General features: G+C 40.2%; 1 protein-coding gene across 1 annotated transcript; it reads left to right on the plus strand.

Moving 5' to 3' along the window:
- The first annotated feature begins 67 nt into the window (after window positions 1-67).
- On the plus strand, window positions 68-23,928 carry SNRNP40 (small nuclear ribonucleoprotein U5 subunit 40). Its single transcript, XM_045548442.1, has 10 exons — window positions 68-306; window positions 2,385-2,514; window positions 3,875-3,968; window positions 4,823-4,988; window positions 8,962-9,084; window positions 13,880-14,000; window positions 17,311-17,393; window positions 18,314-18,375; window positions 22,554-22,657; window positions 23,445-23,928. The coding sequence occupies exons 1-10, from the start codon at window positions 163-165 to the stop codon at window positions 23,492-23,494; spliced, it is 1,077 nt and encodes a 358-aa protein (XP_045404398.1). The 5' UTR covers window positions 68-162; the 3' UTR covers window positions 23,495-23,928.
- Window positions 23,929-25,813: the final 1,885 nt, after the last annotated feature.

Below are 25,813 nucleotides of genomic sequence, written 5' to 3' on the forward strand. Positions count from 1 at the left end.
TAACAAGAGACTATCCAGAGGGCGGTGCAGAGGGAAATATTGAATGTCGATTGGTCTCTCCAAGCCGGAAGTTATGGAGGAAGAACTAAGTCGGAACCAATTGCGTGGCGCCTGAGGGTGTCGGCGCGGTCCGTGGCGGCGCTGAAGAGAGCGGTTACCGCCATGATAGAACAGCAGAAGCGTAAGGGCCCAGAATTGCCACTGGTCCCGGTTAAGCGGCAGCGGCATGAATTGCTGTTGGGAGCGGCGGGGTCGGGCCCGGGAGCGGGGCAGCAGCAGGCGACGCCGGGAGCTTTGCTGCAAGCGGTAAGTGAAGAAGCTGACGGCGTTGGGCCCTCAGCTCATCTGCCTTCCCCTCAGAGCGCCTATCAGATAGATGACCCGGTACTGGCCTATTCCCGCATTGCCCGGGCGGAACGAGAATACCTAACCTGGAGTTAAAGCAGATAAACACTGTAAAAGTGCCCGATATCCTGCGGATGCTCCTTACTTATTTCCCGGTTTGGTGCCGGTTTTCAGCCTCTCGTTTGCCCTGTGAGGTAGCACTAGAATTCGAGTTAAGAACTTTGGGCTCAAAACCGAGACTGGGCTCACGCATCCTAAATCTTCCATGGATCCAGCGCAGAATAAACATTTAGAAAAGTTCGTAGAGTGAATGAATGAATGAGGGGAGGAAGAAGGGAAATGAATGATATTGGCTCGCTTTGGGACTTGGGCAAGTTGCTTTTCCGTTTATTTATCTGCACTAATATCATTAATAACTGAATAATAGCTAACGTGCATTGATCCTTTTACTAAGTGCTTTGCATATGGAATCTCCATTAATATTGTAAGATTTAGCAATTGTTATTAGCCCATTTTGCAAATGAGAAAGCAAACTCTTCTCGACTCCTCAACCAGTCTTTCAGCAAATCCTGCTGGCACCGGTCTCAATGTATATCCAGAATTTCTATCACTACCTCATGGTCTAAACCATTATTATTTCATCTGGCATTATTGCAGTAAGGTCCTAACTGGTTTTCCATTTTCTGCTGTTTTGTATTAAGGTCTATTATCAATCCAGCAGCCAGAGGAATCCTTCTAAACATGAGATCACATAACCCTCTGTTGAAACTTTCCAGTGGCTTTCCACTTAAGAGTAAAAACCAAAATTCTCATAATCTTTTAGCCTTTATTCTCTTTTTCTGGATGATATAACAACTTTCCATTGCTCACCTGGCTCCAGTCACTGTTTTCCATGCTCCTGCCTGAAGGCCTTTGCATTTGCTGCTCCCTCAGCTGGAATGCTCTTCTTCAAAATGTCCACATGGTTTACACATTCAGCTCCTTCAAGTCTTTGCTCAAATATCACTTTTTCAGTGAGAACTTTCCTGACCATTCTATTTCAAATTGCGATACCCCATATTCTGAAACCCATATTCCTACTTTGTTTTTCTCCATAGTATATACCACCATTCATATATTTTGCATGTTTTCTGTCTCCCTCCTTGTTTCCCACTGAAATACAAGCTCCATTGTTTATTTTGTTCAGTGCTGTTTCCCCAGTGCCTAAAACAGTACCTAATACATAACATTTTTCTGAATAAATGAATTAGCTGGAAACTACTGAAGAGATTTGGGTACTATGGTTAGTATACTTGTTCTTCCTATTTGACAAGTAAGAATATAAGCCCAGGCTTAGATGAATTGCCAAAGTCTAGACTAAGTGCCCAAGATCCTAATCAAAACCACTTTGCCCAATAATCTGTACCATGCAGGATTGTTGGGAACGTCAGTTCGGTCATTCAGTAAATGAGCCAGAGACTGGGACGACAGTGTTGAATGATGTCGACAGGGTTCCTACACTCATAGAATGTGAATTCCCTGGGGAAAAAGACAAACTATGTAAGCAAGTACATGAAGAAGGTAATGTCAGATACTAATAAGTGCTGGGGAGGAATACAGTGGAGTTAATGCACTACAGGGGTGTAGGTGGGATGCTTGCTGATTTTGAGTGACCAAGGCAAGACTTTCTGAAGAGGGAATATTTGAAAGAAGCCAAATCTAGGGGGAAAGGATTCCTGTCAGGGGCAACTGTAAGGATAAAGATCCTGACGCAGAAATCAGTTCAACAAGTTTGACCAATCAAAAGTTGGTTGTGAGACAAGAGCAAGAGAGAGGGAGGAGGAGAGTTGGTATAACAGTAGATCCTGGAAAGTTGAGGACGGTGTCAAATTGGAGACAGATTAGATTTAGAGAATGGAGAACACCTGCCATTCCCTAAATCAAATGAAATTCAATCATTGTTTCCATGATCTTTTTCCTCCATACCCCACCTGACCCCCCAATTTTGCAACCTCCTTTGCCTATATGCGGTGGCTACGCTGTACTTCTCTTTTGTTTAGGGGCCTCCAAGGTGTTCCTCCCTTCAAGCCCCAATCATGCTGCTGTCAGGACATGAAGGAGAAGTATACTGCTGCAAGTTTCACCCCAATGGATCCACCTTAGCATCTGCAGGATTTGACCGACTGATACGTAAGGCATAGTTTTTAATCTGGAGTAATTGTTCTCTCCTTGATAATGACTATTTTTTAAAATCTTGGGTGCCACAGAAGTTATCAGTCTTAAGTTGCCAACATAACAAATTACATGGCTAACATGCTAACACTGGAACATGAAAATGCTGAATGATTTTGGGTGTAGAACTTGGTGTCTGTAGTAAATACAGAAGGAAGGAATTTTACTGATTGGAACACGAGTTGCTCTAGTTTGAAAATATCTTCCTCACGGAGGGAAATCTTGAGCTGGTTTAGCAAGACACTTAGCATTCTAGGCTTAAAAGTTTAGTGAGAGTAATGAGAGAGATAACCTTTCTTTTCCCAAAAGTATGAGATCCTCCTCTTGATCCACTCCCAGGATCCTAGCATATGGGAAGGAAGGAGGGGATCCTAAAATGGTAACTCACTTAAATAATCTACCTGTACCTTGTTAGGATCTGCTACCAGAGTCTCGGTTATGTAAGTCAGGAATACTCATTTTTGAGAAATAAGTAGAAAAAGTCATTTTGGGAGAGTCATGAGAAAAAGCTAACAGGAGCTTCTGACTTTTTTTTCTTCTAGTTTCATTTGCTGGTTATGAGATGAAATGAATTCTTTGGCTCTTCTCTGTTAACTCTGAACCTCAAGGTGGATGCTGTCTGTCTTCAGTACCCATTTTGATTTGGATGTTCTAGCTCTATGATCCTTAAGCTTATAAGTGGCCAAGCATCTGGAAGGCTTAGAGATCTTTGCAGAATATATATGAGTTATTAATTTCATCAAATGGACTATAGTTTTCTCAGCAGAAAAATAACTATTGTCTATATGTACATCTTATAAATATATGAGTGATCCTTAATAACGCTTATCAGACTTCACTGTTTCCTAGACCATCTTCCCTGCAGATAGGAACTGTGTCTACTCATTTATCCCAGCACCTGGCATGTAGTAGGTTCTTCGTACATGTGGAATGAATAAATGTAGTATAAAGTCATTGCCATGTGATGTTTAAGTTGTGGCTTCCTAGGTCTTCTGTAAGTGCCATCATCTTGTAGTCTGCTTACAAACCTAGTGCAGACAAGTAGGTGCCAATTCTTTTTAAATTACAGGAGAAAAAAAAATTAAGATTTTAAGAAATTATACCGATCAATTTTTTTTGCCTTATGAATTGTAAAAATATTGCCATTATTTTTATTTTTGTGTCAGGAAAATTAGTCCACTTGGTACAACCAGTAGTGTTCCAAGGGAGTATAATTTGAGAACTATTGTTCTGGTAAATTCTTAAGTACCCTTTCCACAGCCAGCAATGAGTTTTCTTTTGCCTGGTAATGCTCACAGAACCCCTGTCTCCCTAACAGTGTTGTGGAATGTCTATGGTGACTGTGATAACTATGCCACATTGAAGGGACACAGTGGAGCAGTGATGGAACTGCATTATAACACAGACGGCAGGTGAGTATCCTGCATAACGGAATGACAACTGCTTCTCTTACTAGTTCTTAGCATCCTTTCACCTTTCAACCTTGAGTTTCCTCTTTGAAGAGATGTTGCTGTCAAAAACTACTGCATTTGGGTAGCCACTTAATTATCCTTATCACTGTTACCCCACTGTGTTTATTGTCTGTGTAGGCAAATATATCATCTCTGTCATCTAACATTTCAACAGCCTAGACAAATTTGTTTTCTTAAGATGTAAAGCAAAATGTAATTTTTATATGTAGAAGTTAGCTATTTGTATCATAAACAAAATAGAATAAGTTATTTTGAGAAACCCAAAAAAGCAGAACGAGGAAAAAAAAAACTACATTCATACCACTCCAAAGGTAATCACTATTAACTTTATATTTTTCTAACACCTATTTTCTACTCAAAACTATTTAGGTTTTTACATATTTGTTAGAATTACATGTACGATCTCATCTCCTTTTTTTGAATATTGTTTAGAGTGTTCACTGAACCTCTTCTGGTTCTGAGGGCTGCCCAATTTAAAATAAAAAAAAAACATTGTTTATCTAACATCTGTTATCATAAACATTATTTTAATGAATATAAAATTTTAGAATATCTACAGATAATATGGAAATTTGGTTATATCAAGTTAATTTCAGACTTCACAGGATAGACCTTATAACTGGGCCTAGAGCACAAGTAGAATTTTGGTAGGTAAAGCCTTCCAACATCGTGGGCCAAACTGGCTGAGCACAACAGGTCAGTGATCTTGAAGAATTTGGCACATTTTGGCCAAGTAGGAAAGATACATTGTTATTGTTTATGTTTGCTTATTTCTTTGTTTTTCTTCTTCCTAGTATGCTCTTCTCAGCATCCACAGATAAAACTGTGGCAGTGTGGGATAGTGAAACAGGCGAGAGGGTTAAAAGGCTAAAGGGACATACTTCCTTCGTGAATTCCTGTTATCCAGCCAGGAGGGGCCCCCAGCTTGTCTGCACTGGCAGTGATGATGGTACAGTTAAGGTGGGTATTGTCTGTCTGTGTTGTAGTTTCTGAGGTAACATAAGGTAAATCTAATTTTGCCTTTCCACCTGTGCTGTACCTTCCTCTGCACAACTTAATTTTAGTAGTCATTTACTAAAACAGATACCTGAAAATTTTCCCTGTTTAAAATCAGTGTTTTAATTACTATACAGAATAATATTAAAACCATAGAATAAATTGTTACTTGAAATAAAATGGACTCTGTGGGTTTGATCATTGGTCAGCCATTAATTGTGTGACGTTGGGCAGTTCTCTTTTCTGAGTTTCTTAATCTTTAGAACAGTGATGGTAATAAGCATGTATTACAAGGCTGTTGTGAATATACCTACAAACAGGCAGACAGCAAAAAATGAGATTATGCACAATAAATAAAATGCTCAGGGCCGGGCGTGGTAGCTCACCTATCATCCCAGCACTTTGGGAGGCTGAGGCAGGAGGAACCCTTGAGGCCAAGAGTTCAAGACCAGCCTGGGCAACATAGCGAGACCCCATCACTACCAAAAAAAATTTGCAGTGAACTGGGCGTGGTGGCACATGCCTGTAGTCTTGCCTACTAAGGAAACTGAAGTGGGAGGATCGCTTGAGCCCAGGATTTTGAGATTACAGTGAGCTCGCACCACTACAGTCCAGCCTGAATGACAAGGTAAAACCCTGTCTCTTAAAGCAAACAAACAACAACAAAAAAACTGTTAATGATTCTAGTGTAAAGCAGGATGGGAACTTAAATATCATTCAGTCTGATGATTTCCAACCTATCTATAGAGAGAATCACCTGAAGAACCTGTTAATAACCCAAAGACTCTGATTCAGTGGGTCTCAAATAGGAATCAGAATTTTTAACATGTTCTTTAAATGATTTGTGATGTAGCAGGTTTGACATTTTGGGAGCCACTGACCTTGTCCAGCATCCTCATTTTACAAATAAGGAAATGAGGCCTAGAAATAAATCTGAGGGGCACACAAGGAAATGCTGCATTGTGGTACCAACCATTTTATTCTTTCTTTGGCACTAATTTTGGACTCTGGGTTGTATTTTTTTTTTTTTTTTTGGAGACAGAGTCTCACTCTGTTGCCCAGGCTAGAGTGAGTGCCGTGGCGTTAGCCTAGCTCACAGCAACCTCAAACTCCTGGGCTCAAGCGATCCTATTGCCTCAGCCTCCCAAGTAGCTGGGACTACAGGCATGTGCCACCATGCCCGGCTAATTTTTTCTATATATATATTTTACTTGTCCGGTTAATTTCTTTCTATTTTTAGTAGAGACGGGGTCTCGATCTTGCTCAGGCTGGTCTCAAAGTCCTGAGCTCAAACGATCCACCCACCTCGGCCTCCCAAAGTGCTAGGATAACAGACGTGAGCCATTGCTTCCAGCCTACTTTAACTATTAGGATTAATGCTGTTGTGAACATACATAAACAATTTTTTGTTTTCATTGCTCTTTTATACACACTTGGGAGTGGGATTGCTGGGTCATGTGGTAATTCTGTATTTAACTTTCTGAGGAACAGCCAGATTTTCCACAGCAGCTATACCATTTTATATTCCCACCAGCAATTCATGAGGGTTCCAGTTTCTCTACATCCTTACCAACACTTCTTAGTTTCTGTTTGTTTGGGGGTTTTAGTAGCTATCCTAAGGAATGTGAAGTGGTATCTAATTTTTTGATTTGCATTTCCTTAATGACATGGTGTTAAGCATCTTTTCATGTTATTGGCCATTTTTCTTTTCTTTTTTTTTTTTTTTCCTTATAGGACTGATTTCAGTGTTTTTTTTTTTTTCTTTTTCCTTATAGGACTGTTATTGGCCATTTTTATATCTAAGAACTGTTTATTCAAGTTCTTTGCCCACTTATTAATTGGGCTGTTTGTTTTTTTGTTGTTGAATTAATAAAAATTCTTCAGTCTGAATAATAGATCTTTATCACATACATGATTTGTAAATATTTTCTCCTACTCTTCTTCTTTTTTTTTTTGAGACAGAGTCTCGATTGGTTGCCCAAGCTAGAGTGCCGTGGCGTCAGCCTAGCTCACAGCAACCTCAAACTCCTGGGTTCAAGTAATCCTTCTGCCTCAGCCTCCCGAGTAGCTGGGACTACAGGCATGTGCCACCATGCCTGGCTAATTTTTTTTCTATATATATTTTTAGCTGTCCAGATCATTTCTTTCTATTTTTAGTAGGGATAGGGTCTCGCTCTTGCTTAGGCGGGTCTCAAACTCCTGACCTCGAGTGATCCTCCTGCCTCGGCCTCCCAGAGTGCTAGGATTACAGGCGTGAGTCACCACACCCGGTCTCTCGTACTCTTCTTTTTTATTTTATTTTATTTTTATTTATTTATTTATTTATTTATTTTTTGAGACAGAGTGTCACTCTGTTGCCCGGGCTAGAGTGCCGTGGCGTCAGCCTAGCTCACAGCAACCTCAAACTCCTGGGCTCAAGCAATCCTACTGCCTGAGTCTCCCGAGTAGCTGGGACTACAGGCATGCGCCACCATGCCCGGCTAATATTTTCTGTATATTTTTAGTTGTCCAGATAATTTCTTGCTATTTTTTTTAGTAGAGACGGAATCTCGCTCTTGCTCAGGCTGGTCTTGAACTCCTGAGCTCAAACGATCCACCCGCCTCGGCCTCCCAGAGTGCTAGGATTACAGGTGTCAGCCACCACCCCTGGCCTAAAGTCTGTATTCTTTATCCTGTGTAGGACAAACTGAATTCTTGTTCCATTAGCTTAATGGTCAGCTGGTGATTGACAAGAGATTTTTTTTTAATCACGTAGGAGAACAACAACAAAAAAACCTCACCCAGTCTTTGCAGATTGTCTCTGTGTTATGTTGGGGGCTGCCTTCAGCTCTCAGTTATGTAGCTTACAACTCTGCATTATCCTTTATTTCTGCTTGTGTAGAGCCTTCACGTCAACTAGAGAGCTTACAAGAAGGTCTTTTCTAAGCATGTGTGCAGCCCTGGGTATGCAGGTGGCCTTCTAGATTCTCAGGAATGTGTCAGAGCTTTTCAAAACTTATTCCTTAAATTGTCTCTTTCCCCAGCCTTTCATCCCAACGTTTTTTTTTTTGTCCATTAATATTATTTGCCCCAACTGCTATCCCTTGCCCCAGGCAGCAGAGGCTAATGCATTTGCCTTTAGATGTTATGAAGGAAAGGTCCAAATTGGGCAAAATAAATGCAAGCCCTTTAAGCTCATCCTTTAGGGAGCCACCAGACAGATAAAAATAAACAACTATAATTCTCTGAGAATAACGAATAAGGCCCATTCTGTTTCCTCTAGTACTAGGAAACTATACTGGGAATGTTGGCTGTTTTCAAACCCTTAACTGAGCAGGGAATGGGGCCAGCCTAGGTTAAAACACCATGAAGCACTCTTACTGGGACTTGGGTGGGGTTTTTCCCCTTTTTAAGGGATTGCCTGGTTGCTATAAAATTTTGATTAGTTTCTAGAGTTCTGACAGTTGGTTCTGATGGGGGGTTTTTTGCCAGTTAATACACTACTTTGTGGAGAAACAGTCTTTTGGCATTTCTTATTATGCCATTTTCACTGACGTACCCTTTCTATTTTTGTAAATGCAGGTTGCAGCCCTCTAATGAGTCAGCATCTACAGTTTGAAAAACAATGTTAATACCCTTGTCCTAACAATATATAAACTAAGTAGGTACCGGACTTCCACCTTTAGGGCATGTTGCTTAACTATTGTTAATTCAGACTTTGACAAAGGATTCTGGAAATACAACCAAAGTGATTTGTTTCACCAACCTTCAAATCCCTTGGCAAAATTGTGGTCACTTCTCACCATGTGTTTTATGTTTTACTAGGATATCCAGGAAAGTTTCTGAACAGCTTCCCAATTAGACATGTGTTCGTGTCCACAGTCCTTGTATAAGTATACTGTACAGTTACTTCTTAAGAGTAATGTTACTGTTACATTCTCCTGTTCCTCTGCTTCAGCTTTGGGACATCCGGAAGAAAGCAGCCATTCAAACATTTCAGAACACATACCAGGTGTTAGCTGTGACCTTCAATGATACAAGTGATCAGATTATTTCTGGTGGAATAGACAACGATATCAAGGTATGTTTGATGTTTATGTTATAGTTCCCTTTCATCTAGCTCCACTCACAGAAGCAAATCTTTTTAAATTTCAGAGATTGTGATAACTTTGCACTTAATAGCAACTAAAAGAAAGATAGTAACTTGGAATTTATTGGAACTTATTTTCTTTCTCTCCTATCCTCATTGACGTCCTAAATCAAAGGTTGCATTGCAGCTCATATAAGTGCTGTCAAGAACCAGGCAGTTAACGTGAAGTCTGAAGTCCCTGGGTAGGGGACTGTGTACGTTTCTCTAAGAATTAGAGACAATAATGATAATAGAGAAAGAGGTATAGATATTACCAACCATATGGCAGTACAGTGTAGCTCAAGCTTTCAAGTAATTGACTTGGGTTCTAATCCCGGTTGCAACATTTTCTAGTTTTATGACTTCAAGTGAGTTCTTTAACTTCTTGAAACCTGTGTTTTCTCCTGTGAACAGTGAGGGTGGTACTAACAACAACAATAGCATCTACCTCATAGGGTTGTTATGGGGATTAAATGAGCCTAATGCATTAGAGCACCTATTAGAGTTCCTAGACGTAGCAAGTGCCAGTAAAAGTGAAGTGTTATTTGGGGACTACAAAATTCGTATCTGCCTTTACTTACTGGTTTCCTTAAGGATCTCAAAGACTTTGGCATTATCTTCTGCCTTGTCATGAGAATAGTAACTGTCAGGTAAATACTGAACTTCCTGTGTTGTCCTAACCTAGAAATTGTACTGTATTCCCATCCCTCCTTGCCTCCTTTGCTGTTACTATGGATGAAATGTTCTTGCTTGTGTCTAAAGGTAGTCCTTTAGACACTTCCTTTAAATGGAAGTGTTTCAATCCTTCTTCCCTTCTTTTAACCTCTTCTCTTCTGCTTTTCTACTTCTTATCTACATTTCATCATGCTTAGGTCTCTTTTCTGTGGCAGGAGGGGGAATCTTCCTTCAATTCCACATCTTCTCTTGACATTGCCCTGTGAGTCTTCTCTTTTACGGCCAAATTTTTTGAAAAAGGATGATGGTGATGTTGTTGTCATCATTATCTAATACGTAGTGCTTACTTTTATGTCAGGTGTCATTCTCAGAGCTTTACATCATTAAATCATTTAATGTTTATGACAGCCTCTTGCAATTTTTTTTTCTTGAGGCAAAGTCTTCCTCTGTCTCCCAGGCTAGAGTGCCATGGTGTCAGCCTAACTCACTGCAACCTCCAACTTCTGGGCTCAAGCGATCCTCCTGCCTCAGCCTCCTGTGTACCTGGGACTACAGGTGCACATCACCACACCTGGCTAGTATTTTCTATTTTTAGTAGAGATGGGGTCTTGCTCTTGCTCAGCCTGGTTTGGAACTCCTGACCTCAAGCCATCCTCCCACCTCGGCCTTCCAGAGTGCTAAGATTATAGGTGTGAACCACTGTATCCAGCCAATCTCATGAAATATTAATAAATACTATTATTGCCATTTATAGATGAAGAAACTGAGCCAAAGAAGACACAACAACTTATCCCAGGGTTACATAGCTAATAACTAATGGAACCTCAATTCAAAACCCAGAGTTTGGGTGGGGCACAGTGGCTGTTGTTATACAGCAACAAAAATAAAAACAAAAACCTATAGCAACCTGATTTCAAATATTGTGCTAACTGCTGCTGCCAGAAAACAATCAGGCAGCCTGTATCCAAAATCTGAAGCATGCATATACTTACATTCATTCGTTCATTCATTTATTATAGGCGGAGTCTCGCTCTGTTGCCCCGGGTAGAGTGCAGTGGTGTCTTCACAGCTCACAACAACCTCAATCTCCTGGGCTTAAACAATCCTCTTGCCTCAGCCTCCTGAGTAGCTGGGACTACAGGCATGCACCACCAGGCCCAGCTAATTTTTTCTACTTTTGGTCGAGACAGGGTCTCGCTCTTGCTCAGGCTGGTCTTAAACTCCTGAGTTCAAGTGATTCTCCTACCTTGGACTCCCAGAGTGCTAGGATTACAGGCATGAGCCACTGCGCCCGGCCTCATTCCCCTACTTTCAAACCCTTCTATAGCTCTGCAGTGAGGGAGATAAAGTCCAAGCCAGGCATTCAAAACCTTTTGTGAGCTCACCTCTGCCTACCTCTCAGGCATCATCTGCTGCCTCTTGGTGCCTAGTTCCCTACGGTCCAGCAAGTTTTTCATGCCTCTGCTTTCACACATGTACCTTCTCCTAGGAATACCCTTCCACTTTGTTACAGTGAAAAAAAAAAGTCTTTTCCTTCTTCCAGACCCTGCTAAAGTGCTTTATTCTCTGTGAAAGCTTCCCTTTCCCACTGTCATCCTTGTTCACAAGAGACTTACTCCCTCTGCCCTCTTTGCTACTGCACCTTGTATAGGCCTCTCATTGTCTGTTTTCTCTGCTAAACTGAACACTCCTTGAGAACAGGGACTATGTCTTTTTTTTTTTGTTTTTTTTTTTTGAGATAGCCTATCACTCTGTCCCCAAGGCTAGAATACAGTGGCGTCATCATAGCTCACTGCAACCTCAAACTCCTGGGCTCAAGTGATCCTCCTGCCTCATCCTCCCGAGTAGCTGGCACTATGGGCACATGCGAACATAATCCAGCTAATTTTTTGGTTTTTTTTTTTTAAGAGATGGGATCTTGCTATTTTGCCCAGACTGGTCTTGAACTCCTGGTTTCAAACCATTCTCCTGCCTTAGTCTCTCAGAATGCTAGGATTACAAGCATGAGCCACTGTGCCTGGCCTGTCTTTTGTTTTGTTTTGTTTTTTAATCTCCAACAGTGCCTGCCAATAATCAGGTGTCTGAATTGTCATTGAACAGCTAATTAGTCTGCTTGCAAAATGTTTTGCTTAAATTAATGCCATACCCATTCTTTTTGTGCCAAATCCTGGATACTTTTTGGCCCTGCACAAACAGGGTATACATGCCTCAAGGGGGAAAGTCTGGAAATAGCACACAAGTGCTATGAGGGGTGACAAAGTGCATTCATTCTCTCCTAATTGTTACAAAGCTAAAGATTTCAATAGTGCCTTCACTGAAAAGGAGGAGGAACAAACAGTTTGAACAAAATGTCAGCTATTTCAAGCTTTCCTGATTACTGAGGCAGCAAACATCTTGACACAAAAAATGACTGTGTGTAACATTTGTGTTGGGCTCCACACATGAAAGAGTTACTGATTGAGAAAGTGGAGTGGTCTTCCCTGGCATGTAACTCCTAACTCATTTCTGGATGAGCGAAAGTGTCTTGCTTTAAGGAACAGCAGAAATTTTATTCACTTAGAAAAACTACATGGCAATATGAAATAAAATTTGAGAGAAATGTTGTATAAGAGGAATGACCTTAACAAAATTGCTCTTGTTTTTCCATATGACATCCTGCCTATGTCTGTCAGCTTGAATATATATTCTGCATAGTTGCAGTCTATCTAAATATAAATGCTGTTTTGTATTTTCCTTTTTTGCTTAATAGCTTATTATGTAAATATTTTTACATTTGGTCTCCAGAGTTATTTTTAGGAACTGCTTTAATAATAGGTACAAATTATTGAGGGCCTGCCATGTGCCAAGCATGTGCTTCGCTCTCTTTTTTATCATCCTTACAACAAGCATAAAAAGTAGATAATGTTATCCCTGTCTTTACTGACCAGGAAACAGGCTCAGAGAGGGTTAGTAGCCCAATGACACATCTAAGTGATAGACTGGTTCATTCTGACCCTAAGAAATCTCCACTCTGTCATGCTATCTCTTGTGTGAGAACTCATAGTGTTGCAGTGTGCTTGTCAGCTGTAACTTAATAAACCATCTGTTTTTCCTGTTTGACATTTAGGTCATTTTCAGCTGAGCTGTTTAGCTTACCTTTCCTACATGTGCAATAGTGAATCTGCAATTTATTTTCTTGTAATGAATATGCTTTTCTATAGTATATGTGTATGTATATACTTGTACACATATGCATATTGTGTGTGTACATATTGTGACACTAAATGAAAAATTTTAAGCATATATATTTTTACATATTGTCTCATACACGTTTTACATGCGTTTTTCAAATGTTTACTCATTTTTATGTAGTTCTAATAATTTTTTTAGTGGCTAATTATCACAATTTAAGCATTTTAAATGCTATTTAGTTATTTCTTTAATGCCTAATACATTTTATGATTTGAAAATAACCTCTCTGAATTCTATTATCTTTTGTTTAGAACTTTATCTTAATATTTGACACTCATTAGTTTATATCCGTCTAGTCAACCTAGTAACTTTGACTCCCTTTTTAGAAAGACATGAGTTTTTTCCCTCTTTGACAGAAATTCTGTGTCTTGTGGTAAAATAATACTTGGCTCAGAAAGCCAGTTTAAGAAGGGATACCAAGGCTGGGCACAGTGGCTCACGCCTGTAATCTTAGCACTCTGGGAGGCTGAGGTGGGCGGATTGTTTGAACTCAGGAGTTCGAGACCAGCCTGAGCAAGAGCGAGACCCCGTTTCTACTAAAAATAGAAAGAAATTATCTGGCCAACTAAAAATATATAGAAAAAATTAGCCAGGCATGGTGGCACATACTTGTAGTCCCAGCTACTGGGGAGGCTGAGGCAGGAGGATTGCTTGAGCCCAGGAGTTTGAGGTTGCTGTGAGCTAGGCTGACGTCATGGCACTCTAGCCTGGGCGGAGCAGAGACTCTGTCTCAAAAAAAAAAAGAAGGGATACCAGTATCTCTGGGCAGTTAACTCTTGAATAATTCTGTTTCTCTGCTGTTGCAAATTTGATTTCTGGGAGCACCTTTTTGTTTTTGCAGGTTTGGGACCTGCGCCAAAACAAGCTGACTTACACCATGAGAGGCCATGCAGATTCTGTGACTGGCCTGAGTTTAAGTTCTGAAGGCTCTTATCTCTTGTCCAATGCAATGGACAATACAGGTAACTTTGGAGAGGAAGGCTCTCCCAGTGCCCAGTCACTGTGGACCCTAAAGAAAGTTGGCATTGGGTGCTAGAAATGTGTATTGGGATAAATGAGGGTCCAAGGAAAAAATTGAGGATGGCTCACAGATTCCACCAAGTAATTAAAAGATGTTGTAATGGGAAAGGTTTAGACGAGATAGTCAAGAATGTAGAACTCTAGTCTGAAATCTGCCATCTAGTCTCTGAGCAACTTTGCACACAGCATGTCTTCTCTCTGAGCATCGGTTTTTACATTTTACTTTACCTTTAAGGCCCGTTTTGCCTCTGGTATGCTGTTAATCCAAGCAGTATAGAAGAAATTCTGGGTGATTAGTTTAACAAGAAAGAAGTGAGTCTAGAGGTCCATTTAAGGCATTTCTTTTTTTTTTTTGAGACGGAGTCTTACTCTGTTGCCCAGGCTAGAGTGCCGTGGCATCAGCCTAGCTCACAGCAACCTCAAACTCCTGGACTCAAGCAATCCTCCTGCCTCAGCCTCCCGAGTAACTGGGACTACAGGCATGCGCCACCATGCTCAGCTAATTTTTTCTATGTATATTTTTAGTTGTCCATATAATTTCTTTCTATTTTTTTAGTAGACACGGGGGTCTCGCTTTTGCTCAGGCTGGTCTCGAACTCCTGACCTCGAGTGATCCTCCCGCCCCGGCCTCCCAGAGTGCTAGGATTACAGACGTGAGCCACTGTGCCCGACCATTTAAGGCATTTCTTAAGCATTTCAGAGCATGCCAAGCTTGAGTGATCAGTAGACCTGTTGTGTTCTTTCTTGCCTATACATCTTCCCTCCCGACTCTGAAAGCATTGGTGTGTGTCTTCTCATTAAAACATCTCAACATTCTAGATTTACACAAACAAGAACTCTTGCCCTTTCTCTTTGCTTGTTCTGAGTTGTAGAGTGGGAGAATGGGTTTACTATAGCAAAAAAGGCAGGAGACTTGTTGGATTATATGCTCAGTATTGGGAGAGTTTGGAAATGCCCTGGTATACAGTTCATAGGCTTGTCAGGAACTAAAATGCATTCACTGACTTTTCATAATAAAAATTATATCTAATACTCAATAAATATTGAACGGTCATGTTTACCTTTTGACTGTATTCTCAGCTTCATAGCAAACTTTAATGCATAGCTTTGCCTTTTTTGCCTATGTGACTCCAAGGGTTGGTGTTCTTGCACATTCAAAATTACATCACTCAAATTCTGCTATAAGATATAGCTTCAGTTACAATGGTTGCAGCTACTACTTACAGTGGATGTTTATACACATATCCTGATTTCAGTGGATTTACGATTGATTCTAGCTCTTTTTTTTTTTTTTTTTTTTTTTTCAGAGTCTCACTAATCCCACTTTGTTGCCCAGACTTGTCTCAAACTCCTGGGCTCAAGCAAACTTCCCACCTCAGCATCCCAAGTACATGGGATTATAGCACCATACCACTGAACCTGGCTAATTCTAGCATTCTTTATAGTGAGGAACAATGAGGTTCTCTAAGTGGTTATTAAAATAATAGCAAGAGGCCGGGCGCAGTGGCTCCTGCCTGTAATCCTAGCACTCTGGGAGGCAGAGGCAGGAGGATCGCTTGAGGTCAGGAGTTCCAGACCAGCCTCAGTAAGAGCAAGACCCCGTCTCTACTATAAATAGAAATAAATTAGCCAGGCAACTAAAACTATAAAAAAATTGGCCAGGCATGGTGGTGTGTGTCTGTAGTCCCAGCTATTCGGGAGGCTGAGGCAGGAGGATCACTTGAGCCCAGGAGTTTGAGGTTGCTGTGAGCTAGGCTGACGCCATAGCACACTAGCCTAAGAACAGAGTAAGACTCTGTCGCAAAAATAATTAATTAATTAATTAAAATAATAATAAGAAAAAAGTAATTAGATGATAGTAAGAAGAATTTCTTGTTATGGCTATATAATAAAATTGTAGATTCTTTATCTTTCTTTGTTGCCTCCAATTTTTAGAACTTTTTCACATACATCATTTCATTTGATTCTTAAAATAGTTCTATAAAAAAAGAACAGGTAATTATGGTATATTTTGAAATAACTAAAAGAGTTGAATTAGAATGTTCCTAACACAAAGAAATGATAAATACTTGAAGTGATAGATACTCAGTTATCCTGATCTGATTATTACATTGTCTTCCTGTATCGAAACATCATATATAGGCCAGGTGTGATGGCTCACACCTGTAATCCCAGATCTTTGGAAGGCCAAGGCAGGAGGATCACTTGAGGCTAAAAGTCTGAGATTAGCCTGGGCAATAGCAAGACTCTGTCTCTACAAAAAATATTAATAAAAAATTAGCTGGGCATGATGGCATGTAGCTGTAGTCCCAGCTACTCAGGAGGCTGAGGCAGGAGGATCTCTTGAGCCCAGGAGTTTGAGGTTGCAGTGAGGTAGGCTGACACCATGGTACTCTAGCCCGGGGGACAGAGCAAGACTCTGTCTCAAGGAAAAAAAAATTGCAAGAGGTTGTCATAAAGATTAAACGAATTAATGATGTAAAGCTCTGAGAATGATACCTGACATAAAAGTAAATACTATGTATTAGATGATGGTGACAACAACATCACCATTATCCTCTTGGCTATGATCATGCCACTGCTCTCTAGCCTAGGGGACAGACCGAGACTGTTTCAAAAAAAAAAAAAAAATCAGATGTACTCTATATAAATATATACAACTATTGTGTACCCATAATAATTTAGAATTTTAAAAATTAATTACCAAAAAAAAGATAAATTTCTCATTTTACAGAGCGGAAAACCAAGACACAAACAATGTCACTATTTACCTGATGTCACCCATATATATAGCAGAGCTAGAATTAGAATCGAAGTTTACTTTTTCTGATTCTTGGTACAGTGCTCTCTTGATATATTTGAAGTTTGGTTTTATATTATGGATTCAATGTCCCAGGAGTCTGTGGTATTTAGATTATCACTCATCTTTGCTGAATGTGACTCTGAGTTGTTGGAAGAATCATTTGCAAAATGTTTTTTTTTAATTAGTGTCACACCCAACTGCATTCTGTTGCAAATCCCCAACAGTGTATTTGACATTTCTCTTTCCTGCCCCTTCAGCTAGCCCCAGTTAATGGGACTTGGATGCATTTCATTTCTGCTGTAAAAAGAAAAGAGCCTTAACAGATAGCAGTGTGTCATGCTGGACCTCCTCCACCCAGGATATCATCTATCATTGACAATAATCTCAGCTGGCTGCTCAGGAAGCCTCTGGGTGATAGTTATTTGGTTGGTTTTGGCTTTGTTTTGCAGTTCGTGTCTGGGATGTCCGGCCATTTGCCCCCAAGGAGAGGTGTGTGAAGATATTTCAAGGAAATGTACACAACTTTGAAAAGGTGAGTTCTGCATGGCAAAAGAGTTTTCTGTCTATCTAATTTAAAGAAACATTTAAAGTGGTGCTAAGGATAGAGTAGCTCTACTAAGAATGGACTGCATTTCAGTAACACTGTTCTTTATCAAAACTGTTCTGTTCCAGAAATCAAACTAATAGAGGTATAGGGGAGAAAGCAGTCATATAGCCCAATAGCAATGAGGCCATCCCTCATACTGAGGACTTCTCACTTCAGTCCACCCTCAACAGGATCTTCCCAGCCTTTACATTACTTGGGAACTTCACCCTCTTAGATCAGTGTTCCATATGGAACCTAGGCTCCCTTTGCTGTTATCCAGATGGCCTCCCTCCCCAATCCCTCCCAAGGAACCAGGTGTTAGAGCCCTGAAAATACATCTCTCCCTTCAGTAAGTACCACAGCCCAAGTTCTGAGAGAAGGATTTTTTTCAAATCCTCAAATTTTCAGGTCAGCTCTGTTAAAGCAGCTTTTCCCCTCAGAGAATTTGTTAATAGAGATTAATGGGGTTTTTTTGAGAGCTTGTTGAGATTCAGTCTCACTTTATAAATCAAATCTTATTTTTTGTTGGGTTTGGTTTTTATTTTTCTTCAAGATAAATGGAAAAAAAATTTTAATGAGGATCAAGATAAATGGAGCAAAGGGAGCCTCCATTTATAGGAAGAACAAAATTTTATTGCCAGGTTCAATCTAATTAACTGTAAATTAAGCATTTTCTACAGTTTCTGTATGGTATAAAATAACAAAGTATGCTGTTTGGGGCCACAGAATGTATAAGGTAATTACTGATCATCTTTCTGGGGAAAATAATTAAAACTACTTAGGAAACTTAAAGTCAGTGATTCTGTAGTCTAGCAGTGAGGAATTCGGTGTGTTACTATTCAGTGGATTTATACTTATCATTGTAGAATCTTCTGAGATGTTCTTGGTCACCTGATGGAAGCAAAATAGCAGCTGGCTCAGCTGACAGGTAAGGATTACTGGGTGTGAGGTAAAGAATGATGTAGCTATGCAGGTATCTTCTCATGTTTAATACATGAAATGTAGATACGGAGCCAGTGCAAACAGTTACAGCTATGCTCAGAGATGAAGCTGCGTGCAGTATGAAGGGTTTAAAAACCATGTTAGATAAACACATCATTTCTAACCTCTTTGGATACATTTTAGACCTGGAGGGTCAACAATTTTTTTCACTCTTGGATTCCCTTTGCCATCAAAATAAAATTTAAACTCAATAATCTATCTCTAGTCTCCCTTATCAGATTTTTCTGCCATGCTTCAGTTCATTTGAATACATATTGAGTAAAGTCAAAGTGCATGACTGGGAAAAAACGAGAGAAAAAAAATTTATAAGAAAATAAGAAAAAAAATGAGTACATATTTGTACTCACCTCCCCCACCATCATCACAGTGCTTCTCACATGGAATACTCCTATTCTAACCTCCATTGTACATTCTCACTTCCAAGTTCTCTCTCGTGTTTACTCTTCTCCACTGTCCAAACTTCCATATCGCTTTAGTAACCACCTCTATGTTATCTGTAAACTTTCCCTGGCCTTCCCTCTCTCTTTCTTTCTCTCTCTCTCTGTCTCTCTTGCCCTCACCTCTGGAGTTTAATTGTACTTTGTGCTGTAGTCACACTTTATACATCTCATCTTTATTAGCATTTATTAGGTATTACAGTCAGACAAACATAGTGAGTCACTAAATTATTTGCTCCTAGAGATCAGGGAATAAGCCGTAGTCATCTCTGAACCCAGGGCAGTGCTTGTCAGTGCTTGAGCTGTTCCAAGCACTTAGTGAATATTATATGAATGAATTCCTAGCTCAAGGATGGCAGTCAAATTTTACCCTACATATCGGCTGAGCTATTAGTAATGGCTGCCTGTGTTGAGGATGATTCAGAACTGGATCTGGGTTAGAGGAAGTGGGATAATTTCTAGGTGAGGAGTATAGCATTATGTGGACCAGGTAGTTCCACCCCTGTGCTGAATTAATAGACTGAGGCTTTATGAAATGTGAATCTAAAGTGTCTCAGGCATTTATGTGCTAAATGAGAAGCAGAAAGGAGAGAATTCTCCTATTAGTTATTATTTGTTGTATTTGGTATGTCTGTGGTGACCTGTACTTAGGAATGAATCAGAGATTAATTAGGGATATTCAGGTGTCAAGGCTTATCGGCTGCAAATGTGGGCTGGTAAAGAATGGTGAAACCCTCTGATGGCGAATTGTGGATTTAGTTCCCATTGGGAGGTGCCTGGACCCTTTTTAGTTTAACCCCATCCATTCTTCTTCCCATTAGAGATTGTCCTCCTACCCTACTGAAACAAGCACCATCCTATAAATGGGAAGCCTTTCCTGGACTATCCCAGACTTTTCAGCATATTCCAAGGTTTTCCACTATTTGGGGACCTGGCACTGCCATATAGGAGTTTCACTGTGGTCTGTCCTGCACCTTTCTATTTGTGAATAATACTGAATACACTTAAATTCTAGAGTCTGCTTTTTTTTTCCTGACAAGTTTAATACCAGGAAAAATGGATGAGTATTCAGGTATTTTCTGGAGGAAAAGGAAAGAGTCCAGGTGAAACAGTGTCACATTGATGATTTGAGTCCAAGTGGTTTAGAACAGCAGTCCCCAACCTTTTTGGCACCAGAGACTGGTTTCATGGAAAGCAGTTTTTCCTCAGAGTGAGAGAGTGGGAGAAGAGAGAGCTAAGCACGTGATGGGGTGTGGCTGTAAATACAGAGAAAGCCTCTGCTCTCCTGCTATGCTAACAGTCCACTGCTGGTCCGTGGCCCAGGGGTTGGGGACCGCAGGTTTAGAAGAAAGCTGCCTTGAATAGGGAATCTAAGAGATTTTCAGTTGTCAGGTTACTAAAGACCCTAAGAAACAGACTAAGGTATCTTGCATTCCGGTAAGAACCATTCCAAGTATTTTTATGTAATTTTCAGCAGAGATAATTTATCTTTCCTTTCTAATTAGGCTTTCAAATTATATTTGAGTTAAGTGTTTTTTCTGATGAGCAGTTTGCTTCTGACATTGGCCCTTTCTGCCTTGTAATGTCCTCTCTTTCCTCCTTCCATCCCCACTGTTCCTTTAAACTTTATATGTAGAAGCATGGCTCTGGCCTGAGGAAAGCCTGTTTCTACTTGCTGGGGTTGGCCAGATTTGATAGGCCACCTTGTCAGTTAGCCCCAAGTCAACAAGCAGCTCCATTACATAAGGAGCCTGGTTCCTGCCGAATGTTGCCAAGCCAAAGTAAGAAGAGGACAAGGAACCCTTCTAAATTTAGCATCTAATTGGCAGCCATCAAGACTGAGGCCTTGAAGTAAACCCTTGGAGATCTGGGGTTCTGCTGTCTTTTATGTGCCTAGGAAATGTATCCTTCCTCCTCAGAAAACTGCTTTACAGCTTGGCCTGGATTTGGCAAATTTTCCTTTCTAACTTACAAATCGCCTCCTCATGTTCAAACTTAAAACCCTCAATGGTCTTGTCAAGGACTCCAGGGAACTGACCAGTCTCTCAGTCAAGAGTGATTTATTCAATCTCTTGACTTCATGAGATTCTGTGTTGATAATGAATGTACTCATAATAACAATAGCTATAATTACATCTTATGTGCCAGGCATTTTGCATACATTATCTCATTACTTTTCTCAACACAGCTGTGAAATCAATATTTTTTCCATCCTTATAACTAAGGAAAGAAGCTCAGAGAAGTTAAATAATTGTCTGAGTTTACTTAGCTAATAAATAGTTGCTCTGAGAATTGAACCCAGGTCTTTCTGACTCCAGAGTTGTACTCTTTCACTACACCACACTGCCCTTAGCTGGATTAATGAAGACCAGTTATTTGTGCATGGCAGGAAAGCAGACAGTAGGGAGGGCATGAGTATCAGAGCCAAGGAGTCTAGACAGATGGGGTTCCTGCTTCTCTTTCATCTCGCTTGGAACTTTCACTTAGTTCCTATGGAGCCTAGCCCATGAAAACCAAACAGTATAATTAAGAAGCTCCTGTTTATTTGCATTTTAGACCAAAAGTATAATGTTGGATCAGAACTAGGAATTTTATAATCCAGTACTGGTAAATGTACCCTTTTTATAATCAAGTACTGGTGAGTTGCTGATTGAACAGAACATATATGTAAATAACATTTAATACCTACTTTAAAACCACCAGCCCTTTATATTTACCGACAGATTACTTTTGCATGGTTATATGAAGACAGTAACTCTTTATTTTACCCTTTAATGACTCAGGCAAGGTTCAGGGTCAAAGGAACTGTTTTGTATTTTGGCCAAGATATTTGAGAGTGCTAAGAGAAAGGAAAATACTGGAATATATTAAGAGTTCTATTTTTAGTTCTGCCACTGATGAACTGTGTCACCTTGGATAAGTCACTATACCCTAGTTTTCTTGTCTATAGAGTGAGAGTTTTAGACTAGCTGATTTCTGTTTGCCCCTTCCCATTCTAGATTTCAGTATTCTTTCTGCCTATTAAATCTGTGGAAAATTGGGCTCAAGTGACTATTTGGGTAATGTTTATACAGCAGAAGCTTCCTATCCCTTCTTTGGGCTCTGTTTGAATACACTACTAAGAAATTCACCTGGATCTACAACCTGGGCTCCCAACATGCAATGAGTTGGGTTACCTTTTAGACATTCCCGGATGATTATGAGGTTAACTATAGACTAATTCTACTAGAGCCTCCTTAAAGAAGGTTTTTGTGTGGTGTCCATATGAAAAACTTTCTTTTCTTCTCCATGGTCTTTCCCATTTCAGAAGCTTGTGTTTGAAAAACAGTGATACTTACATTTTTAGCTATGTTTATGTCTCTACCTAGTTGCTCACGAGCAAGGTCCATGTCGTTACTCAAACTCTTAGTTTCTAAAAGCTAAAACACAGTTCAGTAAATATGGGGTGAATAAATAATTGCTTCTAATCCCAGCTACTTGAGAGGCTGAGGCAGGAGCATTGCTTGAGCCCAGGAATTCAAGTCCAGCCTGGGCAACATAGTGAAACCCTGTCTCTTAAGAATAAGTAAATAAATAGTTGTTGCTTCCATTTCCCATAAAAAGCCATGCCTCTGCCCTACCCCTAGCTCTAAAAGGCTTTACTCTTGCTCTTCATGATACCTTGCAGGTTTGTGTATGTGTGGGATACCACCAGCAGGAGAATATTGTATAAGCTGCCTGGCCATGCTGGCTCCATCAATGAAGTGGCTTTCCACCCCGAAGAGCCAATCAGTAAGTCTGGCCTGACTATGGGGAAAGAGAAACTGGGAATCTCCCGGGAGGGGCCCTGGGAATACAGAGGCAAAAGTGGATATCTGTTTTATGTGAATTTCCATGCAAACAGTCTTTATGGGTATCAATTGTTGTTTTAAGTGGTGAGAGTAAGAGCAAGTTTCATTTTCTTCTCCATCTCTAAGGGAGCTTGGTTAGTCTATTTTTTCCTAGTTCTTTTGAGTTTACTTGCATCAAGTCTATGCTTCAATGAGGTATTTGGATAAAAGAATATGTTTCTTTTATCCAAATACAATTTATATTTAGATACAAATTTCAACTAAAATCTTTTTGGCTAGCTAAACCAAATAATTTAAAACTTAAATTTAAGGAGAAAATGTAACTCTCTCCAGGGCTAAGTAAAAGCACATTTACAAAATGACTGGCACAGGCATAGATTCCTCTCTTCTAGAATGACTGGCAAGGTCTTTTTCTTGGGGTTTGACTGATAAGGGACATCAGGATTTAGATCCTTTCTCTTGCTTATGGATGTAAAAATAAAAAAAAAAAAAGGATTTAGAGCCTAATAATGTATTTCCCATAGCACAGTCACCCTCATGGTTTTGAGAGGGCTTGAATTGAAAAGCCAGGCTACAATTTCCTGTGGATGGCATTTAGGAGGGGAATTCAAGCTAAATCCAATTGCTCTTTTATACCAAAATTGACTCTTGACATAAGAACCCTTGAGTACCAAGTCTCCTTAAGGCTATATTATTTCCAGTTATCTTCTCTGTTCTTTTTACCTCAGTTCTCTCAGCATCCAGTGACAAGAGACTATACATGGGTGAGATTCAGTGAAGATAAGGGGTGCAAGACTACAAGGCTGCTTGACTTTGCGACCTCAGACTGCATAAGTGGCGTCACGTGTTGCCAGGCTAGCATCCTGCCTTGAGATGACCATCGCTAACAGGAAACAGGAGGCAATGGCCTTATTCAAAAAACACTTCTATCCCATTTCACCAGGATGATTAAAGCAAGCTCCCAGTGGCCTCTAAAAACCACCTGCCAGATTTCAGGGACTTTTTTTTTTAATATGTTTTCTTCACAGGGACAGATATTGATTGGTTTGTAGTTTCCTGATTTCTAATCTGGGCCGAAGACAGGGAATATGACAAATTTGTTGGTTGGGATTTTTTTTTTTTTTTTTTTTTTATTCAGCAGCTGGCTTGTATATGTTCTTTCCGTGTTTCTTTGAGTCATTTTATATTAAAAGCCAAATAGATGCCTTTTTACAAGAGCCGTGTGGATTGGATTTATTGCTGTCTTATCTTTAGTGCTTGAGTGCTATAAATCAGAGTGGGGCACGATGTGGCCAAGGGATAGGATACATTTAAACTTCCAAGAAGCTGTTCACTTGGGTTTTTTTCCCCCCGTTTTCTGTGTTTTTAGGTTTACTTCCATGAAAGTGACAAACAGAATAATTACTTATCAGTAACAAATACTTTTCTCCTACTAGAAGCAGAGCAGCCAAGAGGTGATAAAGTCTAAAAGAACCTGATTCTTGTGTACTTTGCACACACTGCTTAATGAAAAGAGTCTGTGTCTACTCTGCCTCCTGCCAAGAGCACTTTTCTGAGCCACAGTCCTATGTGCAGGCTCCTGAGGTGAGCAGATCTGGAACAGTCTCAGCTGATAGAAATGACACTGGCTGGAGGGCTGCATCAAACTCAAATGGAATATGGGAATGTTTTGGTGGAACTTGGCCATGACACTATCTGAGACTTTTTTTATGATTCTGCTTACTTGTCTGTCTTTTCATAAACTGACAGGGACATTAAAAAATACTCATAGTTGCCTTCTACCACTAAGACAGGTTACTGTCTCCCTGGATTACTGGGTAACTGTGCCCAGCACACAAACAGACACTAATGAATCCCATCTAGCACTGGAGAGTGACGTGTGTTTTTTCTGAATCTCCTATCTCAGAACAAAGTGAACTTCACAGCTCCAACCTGTTCTGAGCATGTTTGGTTTTATACTTTTAGCTCACAAACCTGAATCATCTATTTATCTTAAGGTAGAGAGAGGATATTACCCTGAGTTTGGGACATAATCATTCAACAAACGCGCCAACCTCTCATTATGTGGCAGGCATGATAATTGTTGCTGAGGACACAGATAAGGTACTGTCCTTGTCATCTTGAGAAATGCCCAAACCAGTAGAAAAGACCATCTCAAATTAATTACTTTTTTAAGTGAGCACATGCCAAAGATTTATTTAACTCATTAATGAAGGAACCAGCAGGATGGTAAAGCTCTGAAACCAATTACTTTCAATACAGTCAATGAAGTTTGAATAAAGTGTACTGGAAACACAGGAGGAAACAATTTATTGTGCCTAGGAGAGTAGAAGTTTCACAGATTATGTGATTATGCTTAGATTGGGACTTGGGGAATGAGCAGGGCTTTCCAGGTAGACAAAGAACATGTGTATTCCAAGAAACAGGAGGCACAAGCTTGAAAGTGTGGCACATTTCATGAACCAAAAGAACTTGAGTGTGGTTAGAGGTGGGGAGAAGCAAATGGTACAGTTGCAGAATTAAGTAGGAGCCAAATCCTGGAGAACTTGTACTTCATATGCTTAGTCCTGCAGGTTTAGATTTCCTAAAGGGTATTCCACAGAGCACTGCTTCCCAGATAGTTTGTTAGGTACTTTGGGGCATAAAGGTCCCATGCTCAACTCAGTTTGGGAAAGACTGGGTTAGATAGCATGAAGCTGGTTTCTCTACTGCAGGACTGCTTAGAGCCAGTAATGTACAAAGCATGGTCGGATTTCTGCAGGGAATGGTGACTCAGATTTCTGACCTGAGCAAAATTTACACATATGGTTATGCCCTTTACCGGCAGAGATTTGGCCAAAGATGGCATGCAAGCTGCTCTTCGCGCCTCCAGCACTAACACAGGTGACTTCCTGATCCCTTTTAAGCACCAGGTCCACATGCAGGTAGCATCCCTAATGTGGACAGGCTATGGGTATAAGGTGTATGTGAAACATAAATAAATTTTATGTTCGGACTAGGGATGCTAATCCAAAATCCACAATGTTCCAGAGCCTGGAACTTTTTGAGTGCCGACATGATGCCACAAGTGGAAACTTCCACACTGGACCTCATGTAA

This window comes from Lemur catta, chromosome 3 (genome assembly GCF_020740605.2).
Source record: "Lemur catta isolate mLemCat1 chromosome 3, mLemCat1.pri, whole genome shotgun sequence".
In the NCBI taxonomy this organism is placed as follows: Eukaryota; Metazoa; Chordata; class Mammalia; order Primates; family Lemuridae; genus Lemur; species Lemur catta.